Below are 13,964 nucleotides of genomic sequence, written 5' to 3' on the forward strand. Positions count from 1 at the left end.
CCACTCGTGTCCCAGCTGTGTTAGGAGGGTTCAGAGACGCTGCGTGAGGAGTGCGGCAGCCCAGACCCCGGTAAAGAGCGCTCCAAAACCCAAAACGGCGGCCAGAGGTGCGACTCCCTCCCCAGCCCCGAGCTCCACGCGGGGATGCCCTGCCCACCCGCCCTCCCCGCCCGCTCCCCCGAACCTTTCTTGAGCACGTAGGACGGGCCCATCCTCACGGGGCTCGCACGAGGAGGGCTGCCGGCCAGCTTGGCGTGGCCCTCGTGGTGGTGGACAGGGCTGCAGGGGCGAGAGGCGCTGCGCATGTGGGCCTCGTTGTCCGGCTCTGGGGGCAAAGGGGGGACCGTGCTGGGGCAGGGCAGCCGAGACAGCCCCGGGCCCGGTCAGCAAGACCTGCCAGCGCCTCCTGAGGGGACCGAGGCCTGAACCCGCCACGTCTCCACCGTCCTGGGCCCACCCCAGCCCCCCAGCCCCACGCAGAACGCGCCGTCCACACCCTTCCCGTTCCCAGCGGAGGGCTCAGGCGGGCTCTGAGCCCAGGTGGGCCTGGACACATCATTTACCCCATTTCTCACCGGTAAGTCGGGTCTCGTGGGAGAGCCCCCCGGGGTGGGGGGGAGCTGAGCAGGCTGTGGGCGCTCTGCCCCCCAGCAGGAGCTGGACAAACAGGGCTGCGAGGCCCCGAGGGGCTTGGCTGGTACCTGGTGTCCGGCAGGGGCTGGTGGACCGCGGTGACGGCGGCTGCGCGTCCGCGGGCTGCTGGTTCAGGGCGGCCATGGCGGTGTCCACGTCGGCGTCCTCGTCCACCCGCTCCGAGTTGCTGCGCTGCTGGCCCCACGAGAACTTGCGGTCCTTCATGCGCTCCTTCTCGGAGATGGCGCGGCCCGCCTCGTCCGCGATCAGCAGCTCCGTCTCAGCCTGGGAGCCGCCCCCGCCGCGCCCCTGCCCGTCGCCCTCACCGCGGTCGCTGCTGGAGTCACAGGACAGGAACTCGTCCTCTGACGGGCTCCGGTCGCCCTCCCGCTTCTCATCCGTGTCGCTCGAGTCCGAGTCCCGAGCCTCGGTCAGCGCTGCCGCCGCGGCCACCACGGGCTCCTTGAGCTCCTCGTGCAGCTGGTCCATCAGGCAGCGCAGGAACTCTTGGGTGTCCTGGAACCAGGGGCGGCACGGACACGGATGCCGGGGGGCCCGCACGGGCACCCCTCACAGTGGCCTCCTCAACACTGCTGTCCTAACCCCCCTCCCACTGAGGAGGACGTTGGGGCTCGAGAGGCTGGCCGAGCCGTCCCAGGTCTCGCACTGTGAAGCGGCAGAGCAGAGGTGGGGGCCCAGGTCCGCCGGACTCCCGGCTCCTGCTCTCCATCACCTGCGGGCCCGCTTTCAACTCAGCATGGGGGAGAGTGGACGTGTGGCCTTCAGCCATTAAAGTCGCCTTGCTCCCTCAGGGAGGGGACAGTGAGGGTGGGCAGGGAGCCCAAGGAGGACACAGGTGGCACCGCGAGTGCGTCCGCAGGTGAGCGCTCAGCTCGGTCCCACGGGGAGCAGTGCCACCCTGCGGGCCAGGCTGCCTGCATCCTTGACCTGCCTCTGGCTCTCTGTGCCCTTCGGGTCCTCCGCCAGCCCCCGTGCCCACGCCTTCCCCTGCCTCTGCGACTGGTGCAGGAGAACAGGCTTCCCGCAGGCCTGGGCGTGACTCGCACTAAGGTGCCTCTTCCGGTTGGCCGGGTCTCAAATCCCAGCAGCGACGCTGTTATTCTGGCTACGCTGTGACTACGTCATCACCCAGAGGAAGTCAGGGCAGCGAGGCCTCTGGCCCAGCCATGAGCAGCGCACACAGGAGGCGCTTTAAAAGGTCAGAAGATGGTGGCCGGCCTCTGACAGCTGGGGACACTGGGTGCTGTGCGGGGCCACCGGGTTCAAAGTCCAGTCCTGTCCCTCACGGTCCCTGCCCTGGATGTCAGAAGCAGCTCCCGAGCCCAACTCCTGCCCAACGAGGCGGGGATCACGCAGTGGCCAGACCCAGCCAAGCACCCAAAGCCTCAGGTCACGGGTATGGAGAGAAGGGCCTCATTTTCTCAGTTCTAGCAGGGGGAGGAGAGGGCTCTGGTTGGATAACATCAAGCATTAGGGAGGGGGTAGGAAACGTGTGTCCTGTGTGTCAGGGACACTGAAAGGTTCTTTTCAGAAACAGGCCCTCAATACATCGTCTACTTTTCTTTCTGCTCCTTCCTTTTAACAAAAGTACCCTGTGTTCATTGCTAAACTCTCAAGCCATGTGGAAGCATGACAGCATCCTCTGGCCATTAAGAGAGGCCTACAGCTACCTGTTATGTTTCAGACTCAGAAACGTCCCCTGTGCTACATCCAAGACCCACAGAAACGTCCCCTGCGCTACATCCAAGACCCACAGAAAGGGATGCTTTGGAGTCGAGTGGATGTTCGGCAGCAGCCGAGCAGCGCTGCTCGCCGGTGTCCCCACCGAGAGCCTGGGGGCCAGCAGGGGTCCCTGCACGGGGAGGGCAGCACTGCGGCGAGGGGCGGCTCCCGTAAAAGCCTAAACCCCGGCCCCGCCGCTGTGCGCTGTGTGGCCTGAGCCTCCTGTAGAGCCTCTCTGAGCCTCAGCTCCTTACCTATAACGTGAAGGTGATGACGGGGCCCACTTCATGGGAGCTCTGTGAGTAGAAACAGGGCTGAACTTATGTGGCAGGTACCGACCACTTAATCAACGGTGCACGGTGGATTCTGATCACCGTGGGTATTATCACCCCCCAGAAAGGGCGGTGAGGAGGCAACGCTGGGCTTCTCGGGCAGAGGCCAATGCTCATCCAACTGAGGGTGTGAGCAGAGAAAGGCCCAGCAGCCCTCACCCCGGGGAGAGTGGGGGCCGAAGGAGGGGGCCGAGGGCATCCCTCGGTGGCCGCTGCTCTGTTCCTGGGCCCCCCACGTCAGGCAGCGGGTCGGCAGTGCGAACAGGTTCAGGCCAGCAGCGAAACCCCAGTCTGGGGCGGGACTTGGGCCACTTGAACGGCCAGCCTGGGGCAGGGGGAGGTGTGTGGCTGCATCCTGCTTCACCTGGGGCCCACGATTTTACGCCACAGAAAGGTATCACTGGTTTCAGAGGGATTCTCTACATTGACAAAAACTTGTCATCAAAACGTTTACTTTAATAAAAGTGAAATTCTGCCTGCGACTTGGGGAACAAGAAACCACGTGCCGATCTGAGTGAGTGCCGAGGTGCGCACACCTGGAGATAAGGCTGCCTGAGGTCCACTCTCCCCTCTGCCATGTACCAGCTGCGTAACTGGTACATGGTAAGTGGGTGAGGACTTGGCCGCTGAGCCTCGGTCTCCCCATCTGTTGAGTGGGGAGAACACCAGGTTGCTGGGAGGCCCCGACGTCCCCACAGAGGTGAAGGGCTCAGGCAGCAGGTCTGATCCAGGAGCCCTGCATGGCAAAGCAGAGCTGCTGCTGCCGATTTCCACGCTGGTCTTGGCTTCAAAGCCAGGCCTGGTAAGTTACAGCCCTGGGTGTCCCCGGGGCAGCTCGGACGGCCTACCTGCTGGGCATAGCCTCGGAACATCGGGTTGACCAACTTGATCCCATGGGACAGGCTGGTGGGAACCACGTAGCTGGGGCTGTAGGAAGACCAGACCCGTTAGTACAGGTGGCCTGCTCTGAGCTGCTCAAGCCCACGAGGGCAGCCAGGCGGCCAGTATAGCCAGATTAGACTCAGTGATGCGTTTACTACAACTCTGGGAGGTGCCAACCCGGCCAGGAGCCCCAGCAGGTTTGCACGTCTCTAAGGTCAAGAAGGAAAACATCAAGTCACGGTTCAGTGAGGCAAACGGCTCCTGACTGGGATGGCATCATGTCCCACCAGCCCATGACAAGCTACTCTATCTAAAACTGTTCTCATTATAAGATATCTGTTGCGGTTTTCTAATTTCAAAAGTAATACATGGGGGCTTCCCTGGTGGCGCAGTGGTTGAGAATCCGCCTGCCGATGCAGGGGACGCGGGTTCGTGCCCCGGTCCGGGAAGATCCCACATGCCGCGGAGCAACTAAGCCCGTGAGCCATGGCCGCTGAGCCTGCGCGTCCGGAGCCTGCGCTCCGCAACGGGAGAGGCCACAACGGTGAGAGGCCCGCGTACCGCAAAAAACAAAACAAAATAAAATAAAATAAAAAGTAATACATGGGGACTTCCCTGGCGGTCCAGTGGTTGAGACCGCGCGCTTCCACTGCAGGGCGCACGGGTCTAAACCCTGGTCGGGGAACTAAGATCCCGCACGCGGCGTGGCATGGCGTGGCTAAATAAATAAATAAAAATAAATAAAAATGACAGCTGCTTTAAAAAAAAAAATACGTGTTCATGATTGAAAAACAGAAAATTTCAGAAAATCACAACAAAGAATCATCAACACTAACAGCACCACCCAGAGAGATAACTACCGTTAAGATTTCCAGATTTTTCCACGAAAATACAGACGCACACACAAAATTACATGCAGGTAAACACTTAAAAGTGGCTTCTTAAAATTGGAATTATATTGCAGCATATTGCTTAATACTCTGCTTTTACACTTAATACGTTTCTATGCACTCACAGTTTTTGCTGTTGTTGTTGTTGCTTTGTTTTGTTTTGTTTTGGGTTTGTTTGGCCGCACCACGCAGCTTGCAGGGTCTTAGTTCCCCGACCAGGGATCGAACCCGGATCACAGCGGTGAAAGTCCTAACCACTGGACTGCCAGGGAATTCCCAGCACTCACTTTAAATTAGTCCCAATTTTAACTTTTCCTGGAGAAACAGATCTAACCCAGGCTTCTAGTCTTTAAAGTCCTTTTTCACTGAGCTGAAGCCCCTGAACGTCAGTGCCAGCCACTTCTGAAATCCTTTCCTACGTGCACAGATGTGGCTGAGACCTAGGAGTGGTCACCACACAGCTCTGGACCTCAGCACACATGCTGCAAAGTGCTGCCATCTTCAATCAACACCAGGCTCAAATTCTAGCTCCACCTTTCACAAGACGTGCTGTCTTGAGCGAGATCCTTAAATCTTCTGAACCTCAGTTCCCCAATTTGTGAAACAGAGTTGCCTATGACCTACAGCTCGAAGGGCTGCTGTAAGCATTGCACAGGGTACAACACAGCAAGTGGTGGTGAGAGGCTGAAGGCACAGGAAGTGCTCTATCAAGGGGCCGACAGAAAACCCATCCCCACACCCCTGTCCCAGGTTAGGGACTCAGTCAACTCACCGTTTCCTGTGCCAGACTTCAGAGACCAGCTTCTGGTAACTTTTGCACAGGGCTGGCTTCTTGTCTGTGCGCACCAGGCCTCCACACTCCAAGAAGAACTGGGTCAGTGGGGGGCTGGGGGATGGGACAGGGAGCCAGGTCAGAAGAGAAAAGAAGGGGAGCGTGGCATTGTTTACAAAGAGCCGGGTGGAGAAGTAAAAGCGTCTTATGTGGGATGTACTGCGGCCTCCTGGAGCCAGAAATGCCTGCAGAAGGCACTGAAGGACACCACCTGTTATGGGCTGAATTGTATCCCCCCAAATTCATACACTGAGGGCTTCCCTGGTGGCGCAGTCGTTGAGAATCCGCCTGCCGATGCAGGGGACATGGGTTCGAGCCCTGGTGCAGGAAGATCCCACATGCCGCGGAGCAGCTAAGCCTGTGCTCCTCAACTACCGAGCCTGCGCTCTAGACCCCACGTGCCACAACTCTTGAAGCCCGCGTGCCTAGAGCCCGTGCTCCGTAACGAGAGGCCACCGCAATGAGAAGCCCACACACCACAACCAAGAGTAGCCCCTGCTCGCCGCAACTAGAGAAAGCCCGCATGCAGCAATGAAGACCCAAAAGCAGCCAAAAATAAATACATAAAAAATTTTAAAACAAAAAAAAAATTCATACACTGAAGTCCTAACCCCCGTACCTTAGAATGTGACTGTGCTTGGAAATAGGGTTTTTCTTTAAAGACTGTTGTGCAAACGAGAGGAACCACTGCCTGTCCTTCTGTCAGCCCCTTCTTTTTTTTTTTTTTTTTTTTTTTTTTGCGGTATGCGGGCCTCTCACTGTTGTGGCCTCTCCCGTTGTGGAGCACAGGCTCCGGACGCACAGGGCTAGCGGCCATGGCTCACGGGCTTAGTTGCTCCGCGGCATGTGGGATCTTCCCGGACCAGGGCACGAACCCGTGTCTCCTGCATCGGCAGGCGGATTCTCAATCACTGCGCCACCAGGGAAGCCCTCAGCCCCTTCTTGGAAACCTTCCTGAGCCCAAAAGCATCTCTCCCACTCCCCTTTTCTTTGTTTTTGTTATCTTATTACATAAGAAATACTCATTTACTGTAGAAAAGTTTAAAAATACTAAGCAAACAATAATAATTGACCTTAAACCTACTACGTGAGGATAGCTACTCTGTAGATCTGGGGGCATAACCTTCTAGACTTTTCTATGTATGCGTATCCCCCATCCCTCCCTCCTTGTCTCTCACACGCTCACACACACACGCTCACACACACACGCTCTCACACACACACACACACACACACACACACACACACACACACACACACACACACACACACACACACACATATTGAACCCCTACTAGGTGGGAGACCCTGAGTGCCAGGAATAGGAGATGTCCCAGCCTCAGGGAGTGGACACCCTATCCTAGATGGAAAATAGTATTTTCCCTCCAAAATGGGATTGCACCAAACAAAGGTCTAAAACCTCCTTTTCCCTACTTATCGTATTCTGAACTCCTCCTCTTTTTAATAAATATTGTCCTGCACCATTTTTTCCTGAACTCACTGTAAGGCTGCCCTACAATAAATTTATGATTTTATCGACCTTTCAGTTGTTTCCAGTAAACGGCAGAATGATGAACCCCATTTGCACAGACAGCTTTCTCAGCATCCCAGGGCACCTCCTTGGGATCAATTCCAACAGGAGGGATTGCTGGCTCAGAGGGCATGTGTGGTCTGGGGCATCTGACGTGTATCCATATACCGGCTTTTGTGGGCAACACACAGAACCCGGCTTGGGGGCCCCAACTCCCGGGTGAGGCACGACCTACCAATTGGACAGGGCCTGCAGGGCCGCGTTCATGTAGCACGAGTTCCCCAGGTTCTTCATGCCCGTGAGGCCTGGGGAGCAGCGCACACAGGGGAAGGGGAAGGTGAGCATCTCGACCGGCAGGAACCCGTGCAGGATGGATCTGAGTCCCCAGGACCCAGCCCAGAAACCTGCCGGGTCCGCCGACGTGGTCCCACTCCCAGCAGGCCTGGTTACCGCAGAGCACGGAACCCACGGAGCCCTCCGCCCTCCGCCGGCCCACCGTCAGCACCGAGCAGGGGCAGCGGCCTGGGTGCGGAGGGGCCGGCCCGCCCGGGGGCACACGGCTGTACGGGGCTGAGGGCAGCAGCTGGAGCCCCAGGGAAGCCCTCGCGCCCCACAGGCCACCCCGCCCCGCCCAGGCAGCGCAGCGCGTGGGGCCGTCACCTCGCGGTTTGAGGTCATCGTCCTCCGACTCGGACTCTCCTTCGTCAGCCACAGCGATGGGGACAGCTTTCAGAGGGTGGGAGGGCGGCGCAGAGTCCTGTGTTCAAGAACCAGAGGGAGGAAAGCTAGGAGGGTGAGGGGGGAGAGGGGCTGGGGTCAGAGGCCCACGTGCCTCCCCCGCTGGGGTTCAGGGTGGGCGGAGAAGCCCAGCCCCCCAGCCTGAACTGAGCCAGCCCATCTCAGCAGAGGACACCATGGAAAGAGAGGGCATTGGTGGCCTTGCGCCGGGGACTCCGTGACTTGTACTTTATGTACAATAATGAGTAGTAATAATTTAATTTACTTATAATAAATTTGGGAAAAAACAGAAACACAGAAAAAACAACAGGCAAACCAACTTTCCCGAGACAACCGCTGTTGACAGTCTGTCTTATCTATGTAGCGTTTTAACTGTTAATACACACACACCCTCAAAGCAGGATTTGTATATACTTTTTCAGAGCCTTTTTTGTAAAAAATCATAAATATCTACCATGTCCACAAACATATTCCATATATACTTATCAAGCACCCATTATGTGATGGTCACTGTCCAACGTGGAGAGGACGGCACTGCACGCACACAGACACACGCACGCAAACACACCTGGCCTACACACACACACACACACACACACACATGCTTGAGACACAAGCCTGGCCTACATGCACACATGCATGCAGACACGCCTGGCCTACACACACACACACATACACACACGTGCATGAGACATGCCTGGCCTACACACACGCACACACGCACGCGCGCACACACACACACACATGCATGAGACACAAGCCTGGCCTACATGCACACATGCATGCAGACGCGCCTGGCCTACACACACACACGCATACACACACATACATGAGACATGCCTGGCCTACACACACACACACACACACACACACACACACACACACACACACACACACACGCCTGGCCTCCTGGGGCTCCAGGGCCGGCTCTCTGACTGCTCCCCGAGGCCGGCTCCGCGTTGGGCTCACCCGCCTGCCTCCTTTAAGGGCTGCTCAGCGCCCCGCGCGTGCCTCGCCTGGTGGGGGGCGGGCGGTTTCCGGGCGTTGCCCCCAGAGAGGCGGCTGCACGACCATCAGCAGGGGCTCTCCATAGGCCAGGGAGGGTGTGCGCCGTCCCATGGCCCTGGGCTCACCCGAGGCCTACAAACTCCCTGGGGGAGGGCCGCCCTCCTTCCCGTCACCTCTGTGTCGCCGGGCCCTGACACAGGGCTGGGGCTCAGCGGGCATTGGCTGACATGAGCTCCTCAAAGCCAGCTGGGAACGCTGAGCAGGAACGGCCGCCGTCGGGGACCCACCGCCCTGCCCTCCGGGGCGTCTCCTCGGCTGGCGCCCGTACCCGCTCACCTGCTCTGAGAACTTGGGTGGGGGGCCTGGCGGCCGGGCCGCCAGCCGAGGCTCCAGGAACACCTCCTTCTCGCAGGCATAGCACCACACCCGGAACGTGGTCAGGTTCACTGTCAGGTTGTGCCTTTTGGCCTAGAGGGCAAGATGCAATATCAGAAGGACACAGCGGCCTAACGGGCGCCCAGGCCTTCCTCAGGGCTGCGTGAGCTCTCCGGCCTCGGGAAGAGGCCCCACCGGGTCGGAGGCCTAGAAGCCCAGGATCCGCTCCCCGCACAGGCCAGGAGTGCCAGGGGCTGCGGCGGCATTCCCTCTCGCTTCTTCGCCGTGATTCTTCCCATTTACACATATAACCACCGAAGCCCAGGGCGGCAGACGGCGCTGGGGGCGGCCGCAGCTGGGGTTTCAACTCTGGGCTGTGGGACCGCAGTGCCCACGCTCCCGGACACCACGCTCACCTGCGCGTGGACGGTGCTGTGGTCAGCGAAGGACTCTCCGCAGCCAACGTAGGAGCAGGCGACCTGCGGAGAGGGGTGGAGAGGAAAGGAGAGCGGACGGATGGGGTGGCCAAGAGGACGCTGCCAGCACAGCGAGCCAGTGCCCGTCTCCACCCAACAGGACCCACAGGCACCGAGGCCCTGCCGCCCTGCAGGAACATAGGTCTGCAGAGCCGAGGTCTGCGCCGGGCAGGGATGGCCACCACACAGCTGCCCCCGCCTCTGAGCTGCTGCCCTCCTGCAAGAAGCCAGGCAGGGTCGCAGCCAGATCCGGGCAAAGCTGAGGCCTGGCTGCTTGGCGCCCAGACCCTCTCCCCCTCCACTTGTCCCGTTTTCACCAAAACCCCACTTCCCGAGGGGCCGGTTATCGGGACCCACACTTCGGGTGGGGAGGCTGGGCCTCACAGCCATTTTCTAACAGGGACACTGAATCGGGCAGAGGCGGCTGGGGCCCGGTGCGGACCCCATGGCCCTCAGTGTCCCTGGTGACCTGCCTCTGGCCTTGCACTCTCCTCTCCCAAAGCCACCCAGCTCCCAAGGCCCAGCTCAAGTGTCTCCCCTCTGTGGGCCTCCGCCCCAGCGATCGGCCTGCTTCTCCGTAGGAGTGCTTTGGGTGTCATTTCCAGCTGTGGTCAGCCCTGCACAGGCTGGTGAGGACCTTTCAAGGAAACGACCTTTGGGCTGCGTCATAAAGGATGTGCCACTTTCTGCATCAGGTCCGTCTCTGTCTCTCTGGACAGAGGCCTGTGGGCTCCCAGGAGGTAAGACCACGCCTCGCACTCCTTGCTGTCCCCTGGGGGCCCAGACAGTGTCTTGCAGTCTATTTTACACTGAGCAACAGGCCCAAAAGGAGGAGGCCAAAGCCCCGTGGGGGGCCCTACGTCTTCTGCAAAGACAGACTTGAACTATGGTATTTTCACCCCTGTGGGCTTTTTTGTTTCTCCTTTTATTTGTTTTCAAAGAAGTTTTAAGTAACAGCCATTTTCAGCACGACTATAAAATGCAATACATACTTGTAGAAAAGTTGGAAAACACTACGAAGTTACAAAGAAACATGAATTACCCATAATTCTACCCCCCCAGAGAAAACTGTCACATGCTGATGCATCTACTGTTACTCTTTTTAGTAAGCAGTAAAAATCACGACCAGATTTTCCTGGACACTGTCTACCGGCCACACACCCTGTTAAGACCAGCACAGGCATCATCTCATCAAATTCTACCCTAAGGTGGGTCTGCAAGGAGGGGGCAGTGATCAGTACTGTGGCCTCCACTTTACAGACGGGGAAACAAAGGCCCGGGCCAGGGCTCAGAGCCAAGATGCTACATCATCTGTCACACACAGACACACGCAAGGACAAAACTTTGCCTTTAATGCCGATGGGATCATTCAGTCCAGAGTCTTCTCCAACTTGCTCTCTCCTCTTGGCAGGCATCTTTAATGGCTGCCAGGGCAGCCAGGCCGGGAGCTCGCAGACTCTGGGGCCCTCTTGGCTTGGGCTTGGGAACCACACCCAAGACATCCATGCCCTGTGTCCCTGCCCAAGGTTCCCAGTCGTGCCCATGGGGGACATATGTTCCCACCCCAGCGTCTGGACCCAGCTCCCCACCTCAGACAGCTGCAAGGATACTTTACCTGGAGACAGGCCCACAGGTTGGGTCCGGAAACACCGCATGACTGACAGGTGCCCTGTGTGAGGTGCGGAGAGAGAGGAAGAGTAGGCCGTGAGCGGCCTGTTGGATGTGCACTGACGGACGCACCTGAAGGTCTCCGCTTAGAGGCTTTGCCTCAGAAAGGACCCCGCTGGCCCACAGGGGCACTTTAAATTTTAATGTTTGAATTTTGTTTTATCATGTGCCTGTGAAAACATTTTCAATACAATCATTTAGAGCCTAAATAAACAGACGCCATAATATGCTCCCTCAACACACCTTCTACTCTTCCTTCGTTGCATTTATTTATTTAAGCCTTTCTCCCCACCTAGACTGTGGGCTCCATGAAAGAAGGATGGTCTGTTTTGCCTACCCCTGCGACTTCACAGAGAGCCTGGTACAAATCAGGAGATCAATATATTTGTTGACCACAGAAAACACCCGGGTTTCTGGTGGTCTGGATGACAGAGCCTGCTTCTTGTCTGCCAATATCTCTCCTCCCTGCTTTAATACAAGAATCCATGAATTTAGGCTGAGCACATGGCCAGCCACCTGCAGACTGTGTGTCCCAGCCCCCGCTGTGATCATGGGGCTCAGTTCTAGTCAATAGTATGACAGCGAAAAGCGACATGTGCCACTTCTGAGTTTTGCATAACCCTTGCTCTTTCTCCTCTTTCCATTGGCTGGAATGCAGATGTGATGGCAGGAAGTGAAGCAACCACTTTGGACCTGGTGATGAAAGCCATGTGTTGAGAATGGCAGAGCCACTCTATCAGTGCTACCTACGTCTGGACTGTTCAGTGACAGAAAAGTAAACTTCTATCTCGTTTAAGCCACCGTATCTCAGGGTCTCTTTGTTATAATTTAAACTGTCCTAAGTAATTTTGTCTGTGCCTGTCTAGAACAGCAATTCCCAACTGAGCCTCCACAGTACCCAACGTGTCTCTGCCAGTTGTGAGATGAATTCTAAGTGCTGGTAGCAGTTACAGAGTACTTAATCAGAGTGAGAGCTGACCTCTGGTGAGGGATCACAACAGTCCAAGCAACCAGCTCAGTTTTCTACACCTTAATCATGTAATCCCCACCACAGACTGTGCAGCAGGTCCCATCAAGATCCCCTGCATAAGATGAGAAACCGAGGCTCAGAGAGGTCATGACCCTGCAGAGCAGTGTCAGAAGGGGAAGCTGAGGAGCCGGGGTCATCAAACTTCCCAGTTTCCTCCCAAGGGTGACCACGTCGACCCCCAGGCCTCCATGGGAACTTCTTCGCCTCAGTAAGCCCAGATTTTGGCTGTTTGTAAAGAGCCTGAATGTGGGACTCTCACTAGGGTGGAGGTGACACAGCTCATCCCATACAACAGGGCAGAGATTTGCAATCTGTGACTTAGGGTCTCTTGCTAAGGATGCTACGGCTGGCTAGAGATCAGTCTGCTTAGTGGACTCAGAGCCACAGCTCTTGGCCTTTCCAAATCTGTCATCTCTTTTGTGATTTTCTGATTTCACAGTTCACTCCCATCTTCCCAAGTTTTTTTCTTTCATTTCAGTCATTTGAATGATAAAAGTATTGTATATTTAACAATTTAAATGATATACAAACACTGTATATAATATGCAGTATATCATATGCAATACATATAGTCTGTATATAATATGTAGTATATTATATGCAGTACATATATGTTGTAATACTTTGAGGTATATCCCTCCATATCTTCTTCTTATACAAACATATATGCATACATGGGGGGTGTGATCTCTAGTAAAAATAAGGTCACACTATACAAATTTTCCGGTAACAGGCTTTGGTCACCTATCTGTGGTCACCCTTCTAGTCTGTACACAGAGGCCACATCTCATTCTTTGCAGTGAGTGCATATGGTGGCACACACTATGGGCACAGACACCACAATCTGTTCACTCATTCCCTTCTTGACGAATATGCAGACTGCCACCAGTATTTTCCTTTTACAGATAATGCTCAATAAATACTGCCGTACTTGTAACTGTTACTACATTTCTACTAGATAAACTCCCAGAGGTGGCATTGCACCCCTAAAGTCACAGTAATGCCTAACCCCACTACCACGCCTGGTCTACTTCCCTCCCTTGGTCAGCTCTGAGTGAGAGCAGCTTCTGCGTTGCCCATCTGAAAATGGTGTCATGTTGCTTTCTCTGGCAAAATCCTTAACCGTCAGGGAAGTCAGGCACCTTTTTTCAAGAGTTTCTCGGCCATTTGCATTTCCTCCATTTTGAGCTACCTGTTCAATCCTTGCCCCTTCTGGGTATTTTATTTTATAAATTTTATTTATTTGTTTGTTTATTATTTATTTATCATTTATTTATTTATGGCTGCATTGGGCACACAGGCTTCAGTAGTTGTGGCACGTGGGCTCAGTAGTTGTGGCTTGTGGGCTCTAGAGCGCAGGCTCAGTAGTTGTGGCGCACGGGCTTAGTTGCTCCGCGGCATGTGGGATCTCCCTGGACCAGGGCTCGAACCCGTGTCCCCTGCACTGGCAGGCAGATTCTCAACCACTGTGCCACCAGGGAAGTCCCTTCTGCGTATTTTAAAACACCATTGGCTTCATTTTGGAGATTTCCAAAAGGCTGCCATGTCCCAGCCCAGTCTTTCCACATTTTGCCTCCCTCTCCCCACCTCGTCTATCTCCTCCCTGCTCTCAGATTCCCTGAGAAGGTCTCTCAGTTTGTCTCGCATATTCCTCTGTGCAGACTCAGGAAGAGACCCAGCATTAGGCTGCGCAAAGGCGCCAGAGCCTCACCCTGCCCCTCCTCCCGACCACACTGAAACCGTGCCCCGTAGGGTTAACGGAAATTGGTGATTAACAGAAATTGAACTTGTCTTACAGAATAGCAGCTAAGGAAACAGCTCCTTAA

General features: G+C 56.0%; 1 protein-coding gene across 21 annotated transcripts in view; it reads right to left on the reverse strand.

The window, feature by feature from the left end:
* The window catches only part of USP20 (ubiquitin specific peptidase 20), an 82,372-nt gene that overhangs the window by 49,187 nt on the left and 19,221 nt on the right, over positions 1-13,964 (reverse strand). For 19 of the 21 annotated variants that reach the window (XM_067040502.1, XM_067040508.1, XM_067040501.1 and 16 more), the window contains 9 exons: positions 11,056-11,109; positions 9,381-9,443; positions 8,926-9,057; positions 7,504-7,600; positions 7,079-7,148; positions 5,253-5,366; positions 3,557-3,635; positions 702-1,149; positions 185-325 (listed from right to left, as the gene is read on the reverse strand). In XM_067040502.1, coding sequence (XP_066896603.1) covers positions 185-325; positions 702-1,149; positions 3,557-3,635; positions 5,253-5,366; positions 7,079-7,148; positions 7,504-7,600; positions 8,926-9,057; positions 9,381-9,443; positions 11,056-11,109 — 1,198 coding nt within the window. The remainder of the gene's footprint in view (positions 1-184; positions 326-701; positions 1,150-3,556; positions 3,636-5,252; positions 5,367-7,078; positions 7,149-7,503; positions 7,601-8,925; positions 9,058-9,380; positions 9,444-11,055; positions 11,110-13,964) is intronic. The other 2 variants (XM_067040515.1, XM_067040516.1) reach the window with 1 other exon arrangement.

Source organism: Kogia breviceps, chromosome 8 (assembly GCF_026419965.1).
Source record: "Kogia breviceps isolate mKogBre1 chromosome 8, mKogBre1 haplotype 1, whole genome shotgun sequence".
NCBI classification, from domain to species: Eukaryota; Metazoa; Chordata; class Mammalia; order Artiodactyla; family Physeteridae; genus Kogia; species Kogia breviceps.